The sequence below is a fragment of the Alligator mississippiensis genome, chromosome 7, assembly GCF_030867095.1.
Source record: "Alligator mississippiensis isolate rAllMis1 chromosome 7, rAllMis1, whole genome shotgun sequence".
In the NCBI taxonomy this organism is placed as follows: Eukaryota; Metazoa; Chordata; order Crocodylia; family Alligatoridae; genus Alligator; species Alligator mississippiensis.
Genome location: NC_081830.1, coordinates 36,656,366 through 36,669,557, shown reverse-complemented (window position 1 = coordinate 36,669,557; position 13,192 = coordinate 36,656,366). Strand labels below are relative to the sequence as shown.

The 13,192-nt window shown below is 45.3% G+C and overlaps 1 protein-coding gene across 1 annotated transcript; it reads right to left on the bottom strand.

Annotated features, from left to right (window-relative positions):
* Positions 1 to 2,867: 2,867 nt before the first annotated feature.
* On the bottom strand, positions 2,868 to 4,958 carry LOC102559709 (galactose-3-O-sulfotransferase 2). Its single transcript, XM_019499822.2, has 2 exons — positions 4,605 to 4,958; positions 2,868 to 3,826 (listed from the first exon to the last, which is right to left on the bottom strand). Exons 1-2 carry the CDS (start codon positions 4,956 to 4,958, stop codon positions 2,987 to 2,989), a joined length of 1,194 nt encoding a protein of 397 aa, XP_019355367.2. The 3' UTR covers positions 2,868 to 2,986.
* Positions 4,959 to 13,192: the final 8,234 nt, after the last annotated feature.

Below are 13,192 nucleotides of genomic sequence, written 5' to 3'. Positions count from 1 at the left end.
TGGATCCTCAGCCATGCCCGAGTCCCTGGAAAAATCATAGAGCAGATCTTCAAGGAATCCATTTCTAGCACTTGGAGAAGAAGGTGATCAGGAACAGGCAGCATGGATTCACCAGGGGCAAGTCATGCCTGACCAGCCTGATTGCCTATGATGAGGTGACTGGCTCTGTGGAGGTGGGGAGACCAGTGGATGTGATGATATACCTTGATTTTAGCAAGGCTTTTGGTACTGTCTCCCACAACATTTTTGCAGGCAAGCAAAAGGAAGCACAGGCTGGATGAACGGACTGTAGAGTGGATAGAAAACTGGCTGAAGTATTGGGCTCAGAGGGTAGTAATCAATGGCTCAATGTGTAGTTGGCAGCTGGTATCATAGTGGAGTCCCCCAGGGGTCAGTCCTGGGACTGGTTTTGTTCAGTGTCTTCATCAACGACCTGAAAGATGGCTTAGAGTGCACCCTCAGCAAGTAAATTCCTCAAAGTGAATTTACAAAACACCTTTCACAGACAAGCTTATGAATTTCACTTCATCAACCTGCTGGATACAACAAATCTTGGACTAAATATAGACATTGGATTTATGACACGTTATAACCTGCCTAACATCTGATACACCAGGTAGCCTCTATACTATTTACCAGATATATGTCTTATCACCAGGTCTACATTCCCCTTCCCCTTCCCATGCCATCTGTCTGTCACCCATTGACTGCCTCAGTTTGCATTTTCACTGACTGGCATCCTCACAGGCATACTGGCTTCTATGCTATTCCATCCAGGAAGAGCACAGATCAACTGCAGATGCTTCCTCAGCCTGATAAAGGGTGTTTGTACCTGAAAGCTTGCAAAGAAGAAATTTTCCAACTGTTTTAGTTGATCTAATAAAAGATATCAGATTTACCCAAAGAACCTTGTCTGCCTATGTCCTTAGTTCAACACGGCTACAACCTATACCCTTCAGCAAGTTTGCAGATGGCACCAAACTTGGGGGAGTAGTAGATATACTGGAGGTAGGGCTAGGTTCAGAGTGACTTGGACAAATTGGAGGATTGGGCCAAAAGAAATCTCATAAGGTTCAACAAGGACAAGTGCAAGGTCCTGCATTTAGGACAAAATAAACCCATGTTGGGGGCTGAAAAGTACCATGCTGGGGGTTCTGCAGAAAAGGACTTGGGGGTTACAGTGCACAATAAGCCTAATATGAGCCAGCAATGTGCCCTTGTTGCAAAGGAGGCTAATGGCATACTGGGCTGCATTGGTAGGTGTGTTTCCAGTAGGTCAAGGGAAGTGATTATTCCTTTCTATTCAACACTGTTGAGGCCATATCTGGAGCACTGTGTTCAGTTTTGGGCTCCCTGCTACTGAAAGGATGTAGATGAATTGGATAGGGTCCAGAGCAGGTGAGGGGGCTGGGGAACATGACTTATGGGGAAAGACTGAGGGAACTGGGCTTATTTAGCTTAGAGAAGAAGAGACTGAGAGGGGATTTAATAAGAGCCTTCAACTACCTGGAGGAGGGTTCGAAAGAGGTTGGAGCTAGATTGTTCCCAGTGGTGGTAGATGACGGAACAAGGAGCAATGATCTCAGGTTGCAGCAATGGAAGCTTAGGTTAGATATTAGGAAGAATATTCTTACTAGGAAGTTAGCAAAGCACTGGAACAGGTTACCCAGAGAGGTTGTGGGAATCTCCATCCTTGGAGGTTTTTAAGACCCAGCTAGACAAAGCATTTGCTGGGAAGATCTAGTTGGAGATGGTCCTTCCTTGAGCAGGGGGCTGGACTAGATGACCTCCTGAGGTCCTTTCCAACCCTAACTTTCTATGATTTTTAAAACGAGGGGGGAAAAAAGAGAAAGTTTTAAAGAAATTAAAATGAAAACAAAGCAGTTTGTTCTATAGCAAAGAAAAAATTTCAGGTGGGACCAAAATAATTTTTTTGTGTATTTTGCCAATAATTAAAAAGATCTACTTTGATTTAACCCCCAAAAATTTATCCCCTGGTATTTATTTATTTTTTAGTTTGGCCAGAAAACTGAAAATCCATCATTCACTCCGATGCAATTGGTACGGGTTATTCTGATAAGGCAGGGACAGGCAATTATTTTGGGTGGAGAGCTGCTTACTGAGTTTTGGCAAGCCATCAAGGGCCATATTACAAGCAGCCAGGGGCAGATTAATATTTATTTTCTAAATTTTTAGGGGCCCTGTGGGTCGGAAAGAACGGCCTGGAGGGCCACATCCAGCCCGTTGGCCATATTTTACTCGCCCTTGTGTTAAGGCCTCTGACTTGGCCTGCATAGGTTAGATTAAGGCTCTATGTGGTGCTTTCATGCAGATGTGTGTTTAATTCACACTGAGCAGGATGCATGGGTCAGGATCACAGGTTGGCTTCAGCAGGAGCCATGGAGCCAGAAATCTATGCCAGCATTGTGCGACTTAAACCATGTCTGCATCCACCTGCTGTGTCTCACCTAACAAGTTGTAAGCTCCTAGGAGCATAAACTATCTCTGTTCTGTGGTGTGTTCTGTATAGACATGGTGAGGGTCCAGTCCAGTTCTAGGTTCAGAGGTAATATAGTAATAATGAATACTGGTAGTTCATAAAGTACACGTAACCTGAAACCAGTGGGTTTGGAGACCTTGCCCTCTCTTACAGTCCTTGCTGTTCTGAATTACTTCCTTTTAAAAATGTTTGAGCCCAAATTTTATGAAATAGCCTCTGATTTTACATCCTTGAATTTAATCAGGCAAGTTGAAGTGGTGTCTTTTAGCATACAAGGCAGCTGCATCAAGGCTGGTGACCTGCTCGTTTCTCCTTATCCTGGTGATGATGAGGATAAGTAACTCCCCGCAAATGTGGGAAATAAGGGATCTCTTGGGTGCTGAGCTTCACTGTCTGGTTCTACCCAGTGTGGAGAACTTGCAAGGTGGGGCCGGGAGCAGGTATTATGTTGCCTCAGGCTTGGCAGGTGCGTAAGCTTTGCCTACCTCATACTGTCCTCCTGTTGTGCTTTCTGGGCAGAGGAGCTGGTTTGTGGCCCTTCAGGGCTTTCTGAGGAAACTGTCTGCTATACAGAGACCTGCTGTACTGAAGCTCAGGAGTTATGAGGCGCCGGCACATCTGTTCTGTCTTCTTGTCCAGCCCTGACTTCAGGTTATAGCCTAGGATTCTGGCTTGGCCATACTGTAGCGGCAGCAGGGACTGGTCCTTGATTTCTTCAGGTGCTACACTATCTCCTTCTTGCAGGCAGGTCCTCGCCAGCTGCTCCCGTCTTTTCTGCAGTGCTCTCACTTCCTGGCCCATGCGTTCCCGGCCTATGTCTCGGTCAATCTTTTCCCAGAAGGTTTGGTTGAAATGTGTGTAGATTTCCCAGTCCAGCTTGTTCCAGTTCTTTATCTTCTCCACAGTGAAGTCTGGAAGGGGTGCTCGGGTGCTTCCATCTCTGCTATTGAGCGGGAAGGAGACTATGCTGTCCAGGTCCCAGCACAGTGCCTCCTTTAGCAGCACCATGGACTCATCAAAGTACTCTGAGATCAGGATAAGGTTGAACGCTGTCTTGATGGCTTGCAGCATGAGCTGCACATGCTTGGCAGATGCCTCCCCATTGTGATTGAAGCCGAAGTCAAAAGTCATGAGGTTCTTAGCATATTGGCTGTCAGATTCTCCAGCCTTGTAGAACCTGGATGGCTGCTGGAGGAACTCCTCCAGGCTCTTGGCGTGGAAGAAGGCAGAAGTCCCTTTGTAGTAGGTGAAGGATGACTCCATGAGATGGACGGGATTCCTCAGGATGGCAAAGTAGAAGGTGGTGCTGGGCATCATTCTTTGTACCTGGAGGTGGGATTGGAAGAAAGAAGACTCAAAGGAGTGGAAAAAAGGAGAGAGAAGCCTACTCTTCCACTGTAGTATACACTGCCATCTCTACAGAAGGGTTAACTTGAAATCAGTAGTGTATTGGAGACTGAGAGAAAGACAACAAGTCCTGTCCATATGGTGCTGGGGATTAGACTGCTTTGGAAAAAGGGTTTTAAGGCCTATTGAGCAACTGCTGAATATGCTGATACCCAGTTCCAGGGTTGTGCTTGTGCTGGCAGTGGTGGAAACTGGAGTGTCCTGTATTTGCTTACAGAGCAGTGACAAAATGGACAGCAGCAATGGAAGTCTCCCCATATAGCTCTGCTGACATGCCAGGCTTGAGCTGGAAGACTCAATGCCAAATGGGGAGGGGCAGCTTGCTCTCCCTGTCTGTGGGTGTTGATGCCAGCTGGGATGGTAGGCTTGTGTTGTGGGTGCACTACTTGAACTTTCCTGAACAGCACCAAATAATGGTGCTAAGCTTGATCACTTCAGCCTTGTTTGCATCTGAAACCTCTCTCTCCCAGCAGCAGAACATAGCCTCAAACCTGGATCACTATGAGGCAGGCTCTCCAGGTCTGATGTGTGAGAAGTAGCTGCCAGCAGGTGTCAGGGGACAGTGACATATCTCTAGTTTCAGTATGGATCAGCTCATCTTCATCAGCCCAGAGAGCTGTCCTGCCTACATCTCAATACTGTCTTCCCTCTTTCCCTGCTTATTTTCTCACTGAGTTCTTGGAGATTTGTTCCTTACCTCTGTCGGCAGGAACCGCATGTGATGGCACAGGATGTTAAACTGAGAAGCTTGCCCAGCAACAAATCCCTCTACAAACTCTGCCGTGAAGTAGTGGGGATAAAACAGCTGACTGGCACCATCGAATGGGAAGGCGAATGTGAGGTTGCGCGTCTCGCCAAAGCGGAACAGGATGTTCATAACAGTGCTACTGGCGCTCTTGTGTACCTTCAGGAAAACAATGTGGGTTTTGGGCTTGCAGGCTGCCTCATCAGGAGAGCTGCCCACTGTCTGCCAGTTGTCTCCCTTTATATCTTCAACTGCTCCTCCTGCTTGAGGGGCTGCTATCTTGCTTGGGGATGATTCCCTCTCCATCCTTAATGGTGCAGTCTCAGGTGGCTCCTTTGTCTTTGAGACCCTGGGTGTTTTGGGGATAGATATTGCAGCTAATGTAAATGCACTGTCTTTTCCCAGGCTGTGGGAGCTTGTTGTTAGGGGCTGGCCTTGTAATGACCTAGCTTGTGCAGATGATGCCTTTGCAGTTTGCTTATTTACAGCAACCCTGTTTGTAAATGCTGGTTTCTTGCTGAAGGGCTCTGCAGCCTTTTGGGTAGTCCTGGGCTTTCTGCTTTGAGGAATCACAGTCCTACCCGCATGACCGCTCTTTGGTGCCCTTTTGGATACCAGGGGCTGGGATTTCACTTTCTTGGATGCATGACTGGTCCATGGCTTCTTGCCATTTTCTTCTTGGTGTTTCTTCCAAAATCCTTCTTGGCTGTCTAAGCTTTTGTCCAGTAGTTTTGTTTTGCCAAAAGCCTGTCTCAGTTTCAGTATGTGTAGCATGTTCTCAGTTGATCCGAGGTTGGACACAGCTTTCTTCTGACTGTTTTGTGGGATATCACTTGCCGGGAGGTTGGGAGTCTGGTTGCAGTTTGGTCCCTTCTCAGGCTGGAATGAGGTCTCATTGCCTATGGTTTGCTGGAGAGTTTGTCTCTTGAGTTTCTCATCACACCTGCAATTGCTGTAGAAGGGAAAATGTTAATGTGGGGACCTTTTTTGGATATGTGTTCTATAAGAACATACCAGAATGTTCTCTCTAATCTTACTGAAACCCATTGCAAGTTGTCAAACCCATGTATAGATTCATAGTATATGTCACCTCCCCTGTTTGAAATATCTTACAGCCATAGACAAGCTTCCAGTTATTTCTCAGCTACAACTGTTAAACTTCCACCTCTATTTACTATCCTCTGATGAGGGATCTAAACCAATCCAGACTTCCCAGCTTCCATAACCTCCAAGTAAGACTTCTACCTAGATACTACAGGATGAACAAAGGCACTGGTGGAACCTTCATTTCTCCTGTTTTCTGTCTGTAGCACTGTTTAGACTCCTGGGCTAGGGACAGACATTACACACAAACTGGTTCAAGTGATCAGAAACTGGTTTAAACCCTCCCTAAGTTGTGCTGGGGCCTGGGCAGCCCCCCCCGCTCAGCACCATAGCAGGGAAGGGAGGGATGCTCTAGTGCCCCCTGGCTTCTAGCCTGAACCACTGCAGGCTTGTGCCTGCATATCCTTAGTCCAGAGGGAATGTCTGTGCACTTGCAAACCAGTTCAACCTAGGAAGGTTAGACTAACCTGCAATAATTGAATCAATTTAGTCTCAGGCTTTTTGAATGTCTGTCCATAGCCCTGAGAACTAGCCTGCGTGGCTTGTGATGCACAAGAAGTTGGCCTTGATGATCTCATCATCCCCTTCTGCCCTTAAACTTTGTGGTAGTTTAGGAATGATGTAGCCATGTTGGCAGAGCAATTATGTGAGAGGCAGGAATTTCTTTCAATGGTATTTTTTATCAGATCAACTACAAAGTTGGGATAGAGTTAGATGAGCTTTGGAATGTAAGACATTCTTTATCAGGCTACCCAAGCTTTTCTCTTCTCATCTGGCCTCATGGACTCACTCTGACTATTGTTTACTATGATATGGGATTAGATTTTAGTCACAATCTAGTGGGGAAATGCCAAATGTCTGTGATATGAAGAATCTTACTGTGTTTAGAAGCTGTGAGTGATTTGGGGGGTGTGGATATCATGACACTGTGTATCCTGAAATGTGTATGGCTCAAATGTGCGAAGCAGTAAGAAGAGCCAGGTGAATAAGTTAATGGGTTTTTTCTCTTTGTAAATTGCTTGAAGAGTCATGATTTCTTCAGATCTGTGTGAAATGCTTGGTCTGTAGCTTGTTACAACTGGTTTGTTGCATGTGCCTGGTATTTGCAATTCAAGCAGTTTGCACTGGACAAATAAGCCCAAATGCCTTACTTCTGTTTCTTGAGTGAGCATGTAGCTCTGAAAATCAGGGGCATTTTTACACGTGCACATGCAAAGCACCCAGCACTGATGTGTGCAGTTGTATAAGTGGTGAAATGCATGTCAGTGCTGAGAAAATGGTGGCGGCACACTTTTGGACTAAAATACCTCGGAGGTGCTTTAGTTCAAAGCATACCACCACCATTTTCTGTGTGCTGACCTGCATTTTGCCACTTATACAACTGCATGCAGTGCAGCACGGTTCACCTTGGCTCATGTGCGGAACAGACTTGATTAATTGAGTCTGCTCTGAAGTGGTGGATCTCTGGCGTGTTTAGGGTGAAAAGAAGGATGTGTATAAATGCCTAGATCAAATGTGAGATTCATATTCTTCAATGTGTAGGCTTCACCTTTTTGTCAAATGTTGCTGCCTGCCATTCACTGGGATGTACTTGAAAGGTGACCCCAAAGGGGCCTGGGCCCAGCTAAAAGGAATGGACTTGAGAATTTGGATTGAACTGAAGAAGGTAACTTTTTTTGGTGGTTTTTGTGGCAGCATTTGGACAGATCCTGCCTTAAGCTGACCCCTAAAAAGTTCTGAGGGGGGGAGCATCTTGTGTTTTATGTGGAACCTACCTGGGAGATTGTAGCTTCTCCACAATTTGAAGCATCATGAAGAGGAGAATGAGAAGAATGAGGCAACTCCAAGGTCGTCCCAGCTGGCTCTTGTAGGGTGGTTTCAGTTTCCTGCAGGGAAATGGATACGTTCGATATATAGCCCAGGCACTCTATCTTGGTGGGGAGTATACAGCCACTTGGCACAGGTGTTAAGGACTCTTTGAGGCAGTGAAGAATCATGCTTAAAGTCCTTATAAAAGAGAGAGACAGTGTGCTCTAGATGCATAGCCTCAGGTCCATATAAAGCCAATATACTTAACCAGAGCTTCCAAACTTAATATAAGCAAAACTCCTTCAGTACACACTGCTGTTTCTGCTGTGTGCTATTAGCTACCCCAAGACTGACTAACTCCTGTCGTTTTCAGGGCTTCTAAAATTTAGTTTTGGAGTTGCTATTAGAAACCTCAAAAATGATGGGAAGTAATCAGTATGGCTACTATTAGATGCTTTGGAAGTGACAGGAGATAGTATCTGGGCTATTAATTAGAAGTCTTGCAAATGAGGGGAGAGATCAGTGGTGAAACCAGCTAGTTTCCATCAACTTCAAGGCTCTTAATGGTCACCCTCTGACAGCTGTTTCTCCTTCTCTGTTTTTGACCCCAATTTTTTTGCTGTTAAACAGAGTACAGTTACATTCCAAAGTAGACTGGGTCTAAGGGATGCTATGCCCTTAAGTGACTTATGCCCATAACCAATACAGAGATGATTGATGTTTGTTACAATGTAAGCAGTAGGCAAAAAATTGAGATTGGTGTTTTGTTACACTGTTAAGCAAGGTTTACATGTAAGTGGAGTACACAGTACTTTGTCTTTTTGTTTGTTTTCACTACAAGGTCATGTCCCTTTGCAAAGGTGCTCTTGCTGTGGAAAAAAGGGTGTGGAGCCAGCAACAGTTGATAAAGCTTCTGGCTCATGCTAAAGTCCTGCAGTGCTACGGAAACATCAAGTACTGGGGCATTTTAACTGAGAAGTAAACGTTGATCATGGCTTTAATTTCCAGGCTCTTCTGTTTTAAGTTCTTCAGGTGAGACTCTGGTCTGAAAAACGACTGGGTAAAAAATGACTCTCTAACATGCAGATCAATAGCCTGTGTGTGTGTGCAGTCAGATGGGCTGAATGAGCAGAAATAACTCTTCCACGTGTTTTACCCTGTCTGTCTTGCGTAAAGAATGCAACCTGTTTTTTGACGCTTTGTGAAACAGCAATCAAAATCTGCACCAAGTGTCTGTCTATATTTGGGTGCCTGTTATATCTGCAGCCATGGGTGGATCTAAGATTTTGAAAAGGGGGGTGCATATGATGTGGTACATCATTGCATATAACACAATATATATTTTTCTCCAGATAAAAAGAAACTAGGAGCTTTACCATTAAGCTAAAGGTCTGGGGCTATCTTATTCAAATTGAGATCAAAACAAATATAACTTTTATTAGCAAGTACATTAATTTGCTATATCACACGTTATAAAACAGAACAACCTAGACGAAATTAATCAAAATATGTTGTTTCTTTATTCCTATAGTCATTAGAATTAAATGTACATCTCTTTCAGATTTATAAAGCAAAATCAAGCCTCCTTGAGCATCTTGTCAATGCACTGCCCTGTGCATTTCCAGTTCACTGGAAGTTATTTCCATACCTGAGTGAATGTTCACCTGAGTTAATGTGAGTGAGTTAATGTGAGTTAATCATTAAAGAAGGCGGGAAGGTCCTTAACACTTGTGGAATGAAGAGTTTAGAAGGAATCAAGCAGATAATAATGAGCTATGAAGTCAAGTGATCTGCCTCCCTGCTGCCTCAATAGAAGTGCTGCTGTCACTGCCAGTTTAAACTTTGGCTGGACCAGGAAAGAAAAAGGGGTGCAACTGCATCACTTTATTCCCCTTGGATCTGCTCTTGTCTGCAGCTAAGCCCTGGCAAGCCTGGGTACTATGACTATGGTAGCATGGGGCTCTAAATTAGCCACCAAGGTACTTGCCCTGTTCTGTGGCCTTGGATTCAAAAGGCTTGGGCTGACTGCCCTGCCACAGACTTCATAGACAAGGTGCTGAACTGTCTTGCAGTTCTCCATCTGTAAAGTGGGAATGATCACCCTTAGTTTCCCTCATCCCTTTGTCAAGTTTATTTATGTTGTCAGTTTATCCTGCTGCGGCTGAGCAGCGGGGGCGGAGGACGCATCCCGGAGGGAATAAGGAGCAGCCCCGCCGGGACTGTGGGGCGGTTGTTGAGGGGAGACCCTGAGAGGGAATCCCAGCGTGGAGGAGAGCAACCGCCACTCTTGGCCGCTCCGAGAGCAAGGGGCAGAGCCAGAGCAGGCTCCGAGGAAGCTGGCAACGTAACTGGCAGCAGGCTTGATTGCGGAGCTGGCTACAACGCCGGCGCTGAAATTGACGACGGTGCACGCCATAGAGCCAGTGAAGGAGCCGGCGGCATCTGGGGCACCGAAGCCCCCAGAGGGAATTGACAGCAGGGAACGCTGCCGGGCTAGTAAAGGAGCCGGCGGCATTTGGAGTGGCAGAGCCAGTGAAGGAACTGGCTGCGCCACACGTAGCGGTGCCGGTGAAGGAACCGGCAGCAGCTGGAACAGTAGTACCTGGGCAGGAACCAGAGGCATCCCGGGCGGCAAGGCCGGTGGAGTAACCGGCTACTTCGGGAGTAGGAGGACCAGGGCCGGGAAGAGTGGCCAGATTCAGGGAGGAGCCGAGGGAGAAGGTCTGAGACAGTGACCCTGGCAGACGCCATAGTGAGCCGGAGACCTGTACGTAAGCGGGCAGGTCGGAGGTGAGACAGTGGCGGGCCAAGGGCAGCGGTGAGGCCAAAACAGGACAGAACCACAGGTGGCGAGTGGCTGGGGTGTAGGGGAGGACAGAGCCCCAAGACCACCCGCTAGGGACCGTGCCAACTCTGGTGGCTACCCCAAGGGAGGACCCCCCACTGAGATTACATTCAAAGTCATGGCAGGCGAGTTCAGGGGTCCTCGCGACCTCAACAGAGGTAGCCTTCGGGGCCCATCTGTAAGCCCGGGGTCCATAAAATCTAGGGACTGGGTGAGGGCGGCGCGAGAGCACCTGCTAGAGCAGAGGTGGGTACATAGACCATTTCCAGAGTGAGCTCACTGCTGCACCTGCTAATTGGAGGAGGTGAGAGTAAAAGACTCCCTCTTCTGTCCCATAAAATTTCCTCTATAAGGGAAATACCCCTGCAACACTTTCAAAATAACCGGAAATAGAGCAATGTGATAGTTCCTCTGCACTTGAACGCATTTTACCAGAAATATGTGCCATAACAATGTGGGCATGCACTCAGAGTGCAAATTTTCAAGGATTCTTAATCATCCTTTATTTTCAGGATGGTTATTTTCATATTCTCTTGATGCTGCTGCTCCTGACAGAAGGAGATGCAGTTGCTAAATTTGCTGTGTTTTATATTGACCTATTTTTTAAGTAAAAAAGTGAAATTTTATGTTTTGCATCGAATTGCCTCAACTCCAACATTAACCAGGATTTAACTGGCCATGCCATTATTTGAGTTGGTTTAATAAAAGATATTGGATTTACCCAAAGAACCTTGTCTGCTATGTCTTTAGACTGACACGGCTGCAATCTACACCCCATGCCATTATTGGCCACTTCTCAACTGCTTTCAAACTGGACAGGATCACTGTGCCTCAAACCGTTACTAATGGGGCCTTTGCAATGACAACAAATGCCCTTGTGGACAAATTCAAACCATGTTGTGTGCTGCTGACTTGCATCCACTTACTATGCTACCTGGGGGCATTCAAGCTCTTCACACTGGTGATGACATCACTTTAAGATGGCTGAAACAATATGCTGAAACTGCATATGCTAAATAAATAAACTCCAACAGCTGTAGAATTTCTGCTTAATTAAAAAAAAAATACATACATATATTTGGATGGTGATTTAAGGAGAAGGGTCCCTCAGTTTCCAAAGTGATTTTTTTTTAGAAACTTACAAACGTGTGCAAGCTAGTTGATAATGAAAGCAGTCATATTGTATATTAAGGGTACATCTATAAATGGTTAAGTACTGGTGTTTATAAGCATGTTATACACATTGGATAAGTGTAATAGATAGCTACATGAGAGGAAATTGTTATAAATGGTTATAAGCAGCTTGTTGGGCTCTAAGAAGTGATCAGTCTTTAGTAAATCACCTGCTAATTGTTTAATTCTTCTTAAAATGTACATGTATAAGAAGGAGTTGAAAACTGAATTATCATGCCTTCTAGAAATATGAGAGGGGCAAAGATTTCTTAGTCGTGTCTTTTATTGGATCAACTATGGAATAAAAGATATCACCCTAAGAAGTTCTTGCCTCATGTAATTTTGGACTATCATGACTACATCACTCATACATTTCATATATCTGGCTTTGGTAAACTGAGGGGACTTAAGGGTGTATGATTTAGGACTGGATTTTGTGCATTGTTTAAATTTTATAGATTCCATTTTGCTTGTATCTGGTGGTGGTTTGAACTATCCTCAGAAAGGAAGCATCTGAGAAAACCATGCAGTACAGTCCTGTGGAATGTGGCCATGTACCTTGGGAAAGACTGTGCTCTTCAAGGCAAGTGTTCTCCATCTTTGATTTTAATCTTCTTATTGATTGTGGAGGGTTGGGCAAGATCCTTTCTAGAGAGCTTGTCTGACTTGGCTGACAATGCTTGTGGACGCTCTTCCCTCCCAAAGCTTCTGTCATAATAGTGAAAACAGTTGAATCTGGTCTGATCTATTCTCCATTCATCAGACAATACAGAAGTGGTTAATGAGTCGATAAAGATTAACTGTATTGTGTGCAAATATTTATTGAACTGTTCCTGATCCTCTGTTTCTCAAACACTGACTCACACAGCCTACATTGACTTGCTGGAGTAGTGGGGGACTGGCCAAATTCTGCTGAAGAGTTTGGCAAGGTATCGGAGGATTGTTTTAATGATTGCAGTGGGCAAACATGCTGCAGATAGCCACAGGCTGTTTCTCATGGAATTAACTAGGCTAAAGCCCTTTTCTGCAGTGCTTGGAACAGAGTTTTGAGCTCCCTTCCTCACTCGCTTGTCAATACTTTGGAAACCTAAGACAGAAAACGGTAAAAATGCATCGGTTTGGGTGAAAACTTGGCCTTGTTGAAGCCTATGGCAAAACATCCATTGACTGCAGTAGGGTCAGGGTAGTTACTTTTTTTTTCATCTGCTGGTGTCCTAGAATTGCTCCTTGAATTATGCATTTGCCCCTGAAGTGGGCTGGATAGAAGAACCCTGTTGTTCTTATGTGTGTTTGAAAGAGTCCCCTTCCCTGAACTCTATCACCATCTTATTGCGGTAGTACTTTCAGGTACCAGCCAGGGAGCCAGAGCCTCTTAGTACCAGATGCTAGAAAAGAACAGGATTGTCTCGTGAGTTGACCACTCTAAATGACAAAGAGTAACAGAGGACAGGACAAGAGAGCTGTTCAATGGTGAAATCTGGTGTATGCTAAGCAGCCATCTCATCTGCCATGCCTGACTACCCCCCTCCAAAAAAAAAAAAAAAAAAAGCAGCCCTCACCCTGTGCTTCTTTACAGAGCAAAGTTTGTCATTAGCCCACTGAAAAACAC

Excerpts from the sequence above, each read along its gene's own strand:
- LOC102559709 (XM_019499822.2), bottom strand. The coding sequence starts at position 4,958 with ATGGAGAGGGAATCATCCCCAAGCAAGATAGCAGCCCCTCAAGCAGGA. Across the intron at positions 3,827-4,604 it reads TGCGGTTCCTGCCGACAGAG|GTACAAAGAATGATGCCCAG; the intron begins GTAAGGAACAAA and ends TCCCACCTCCAG.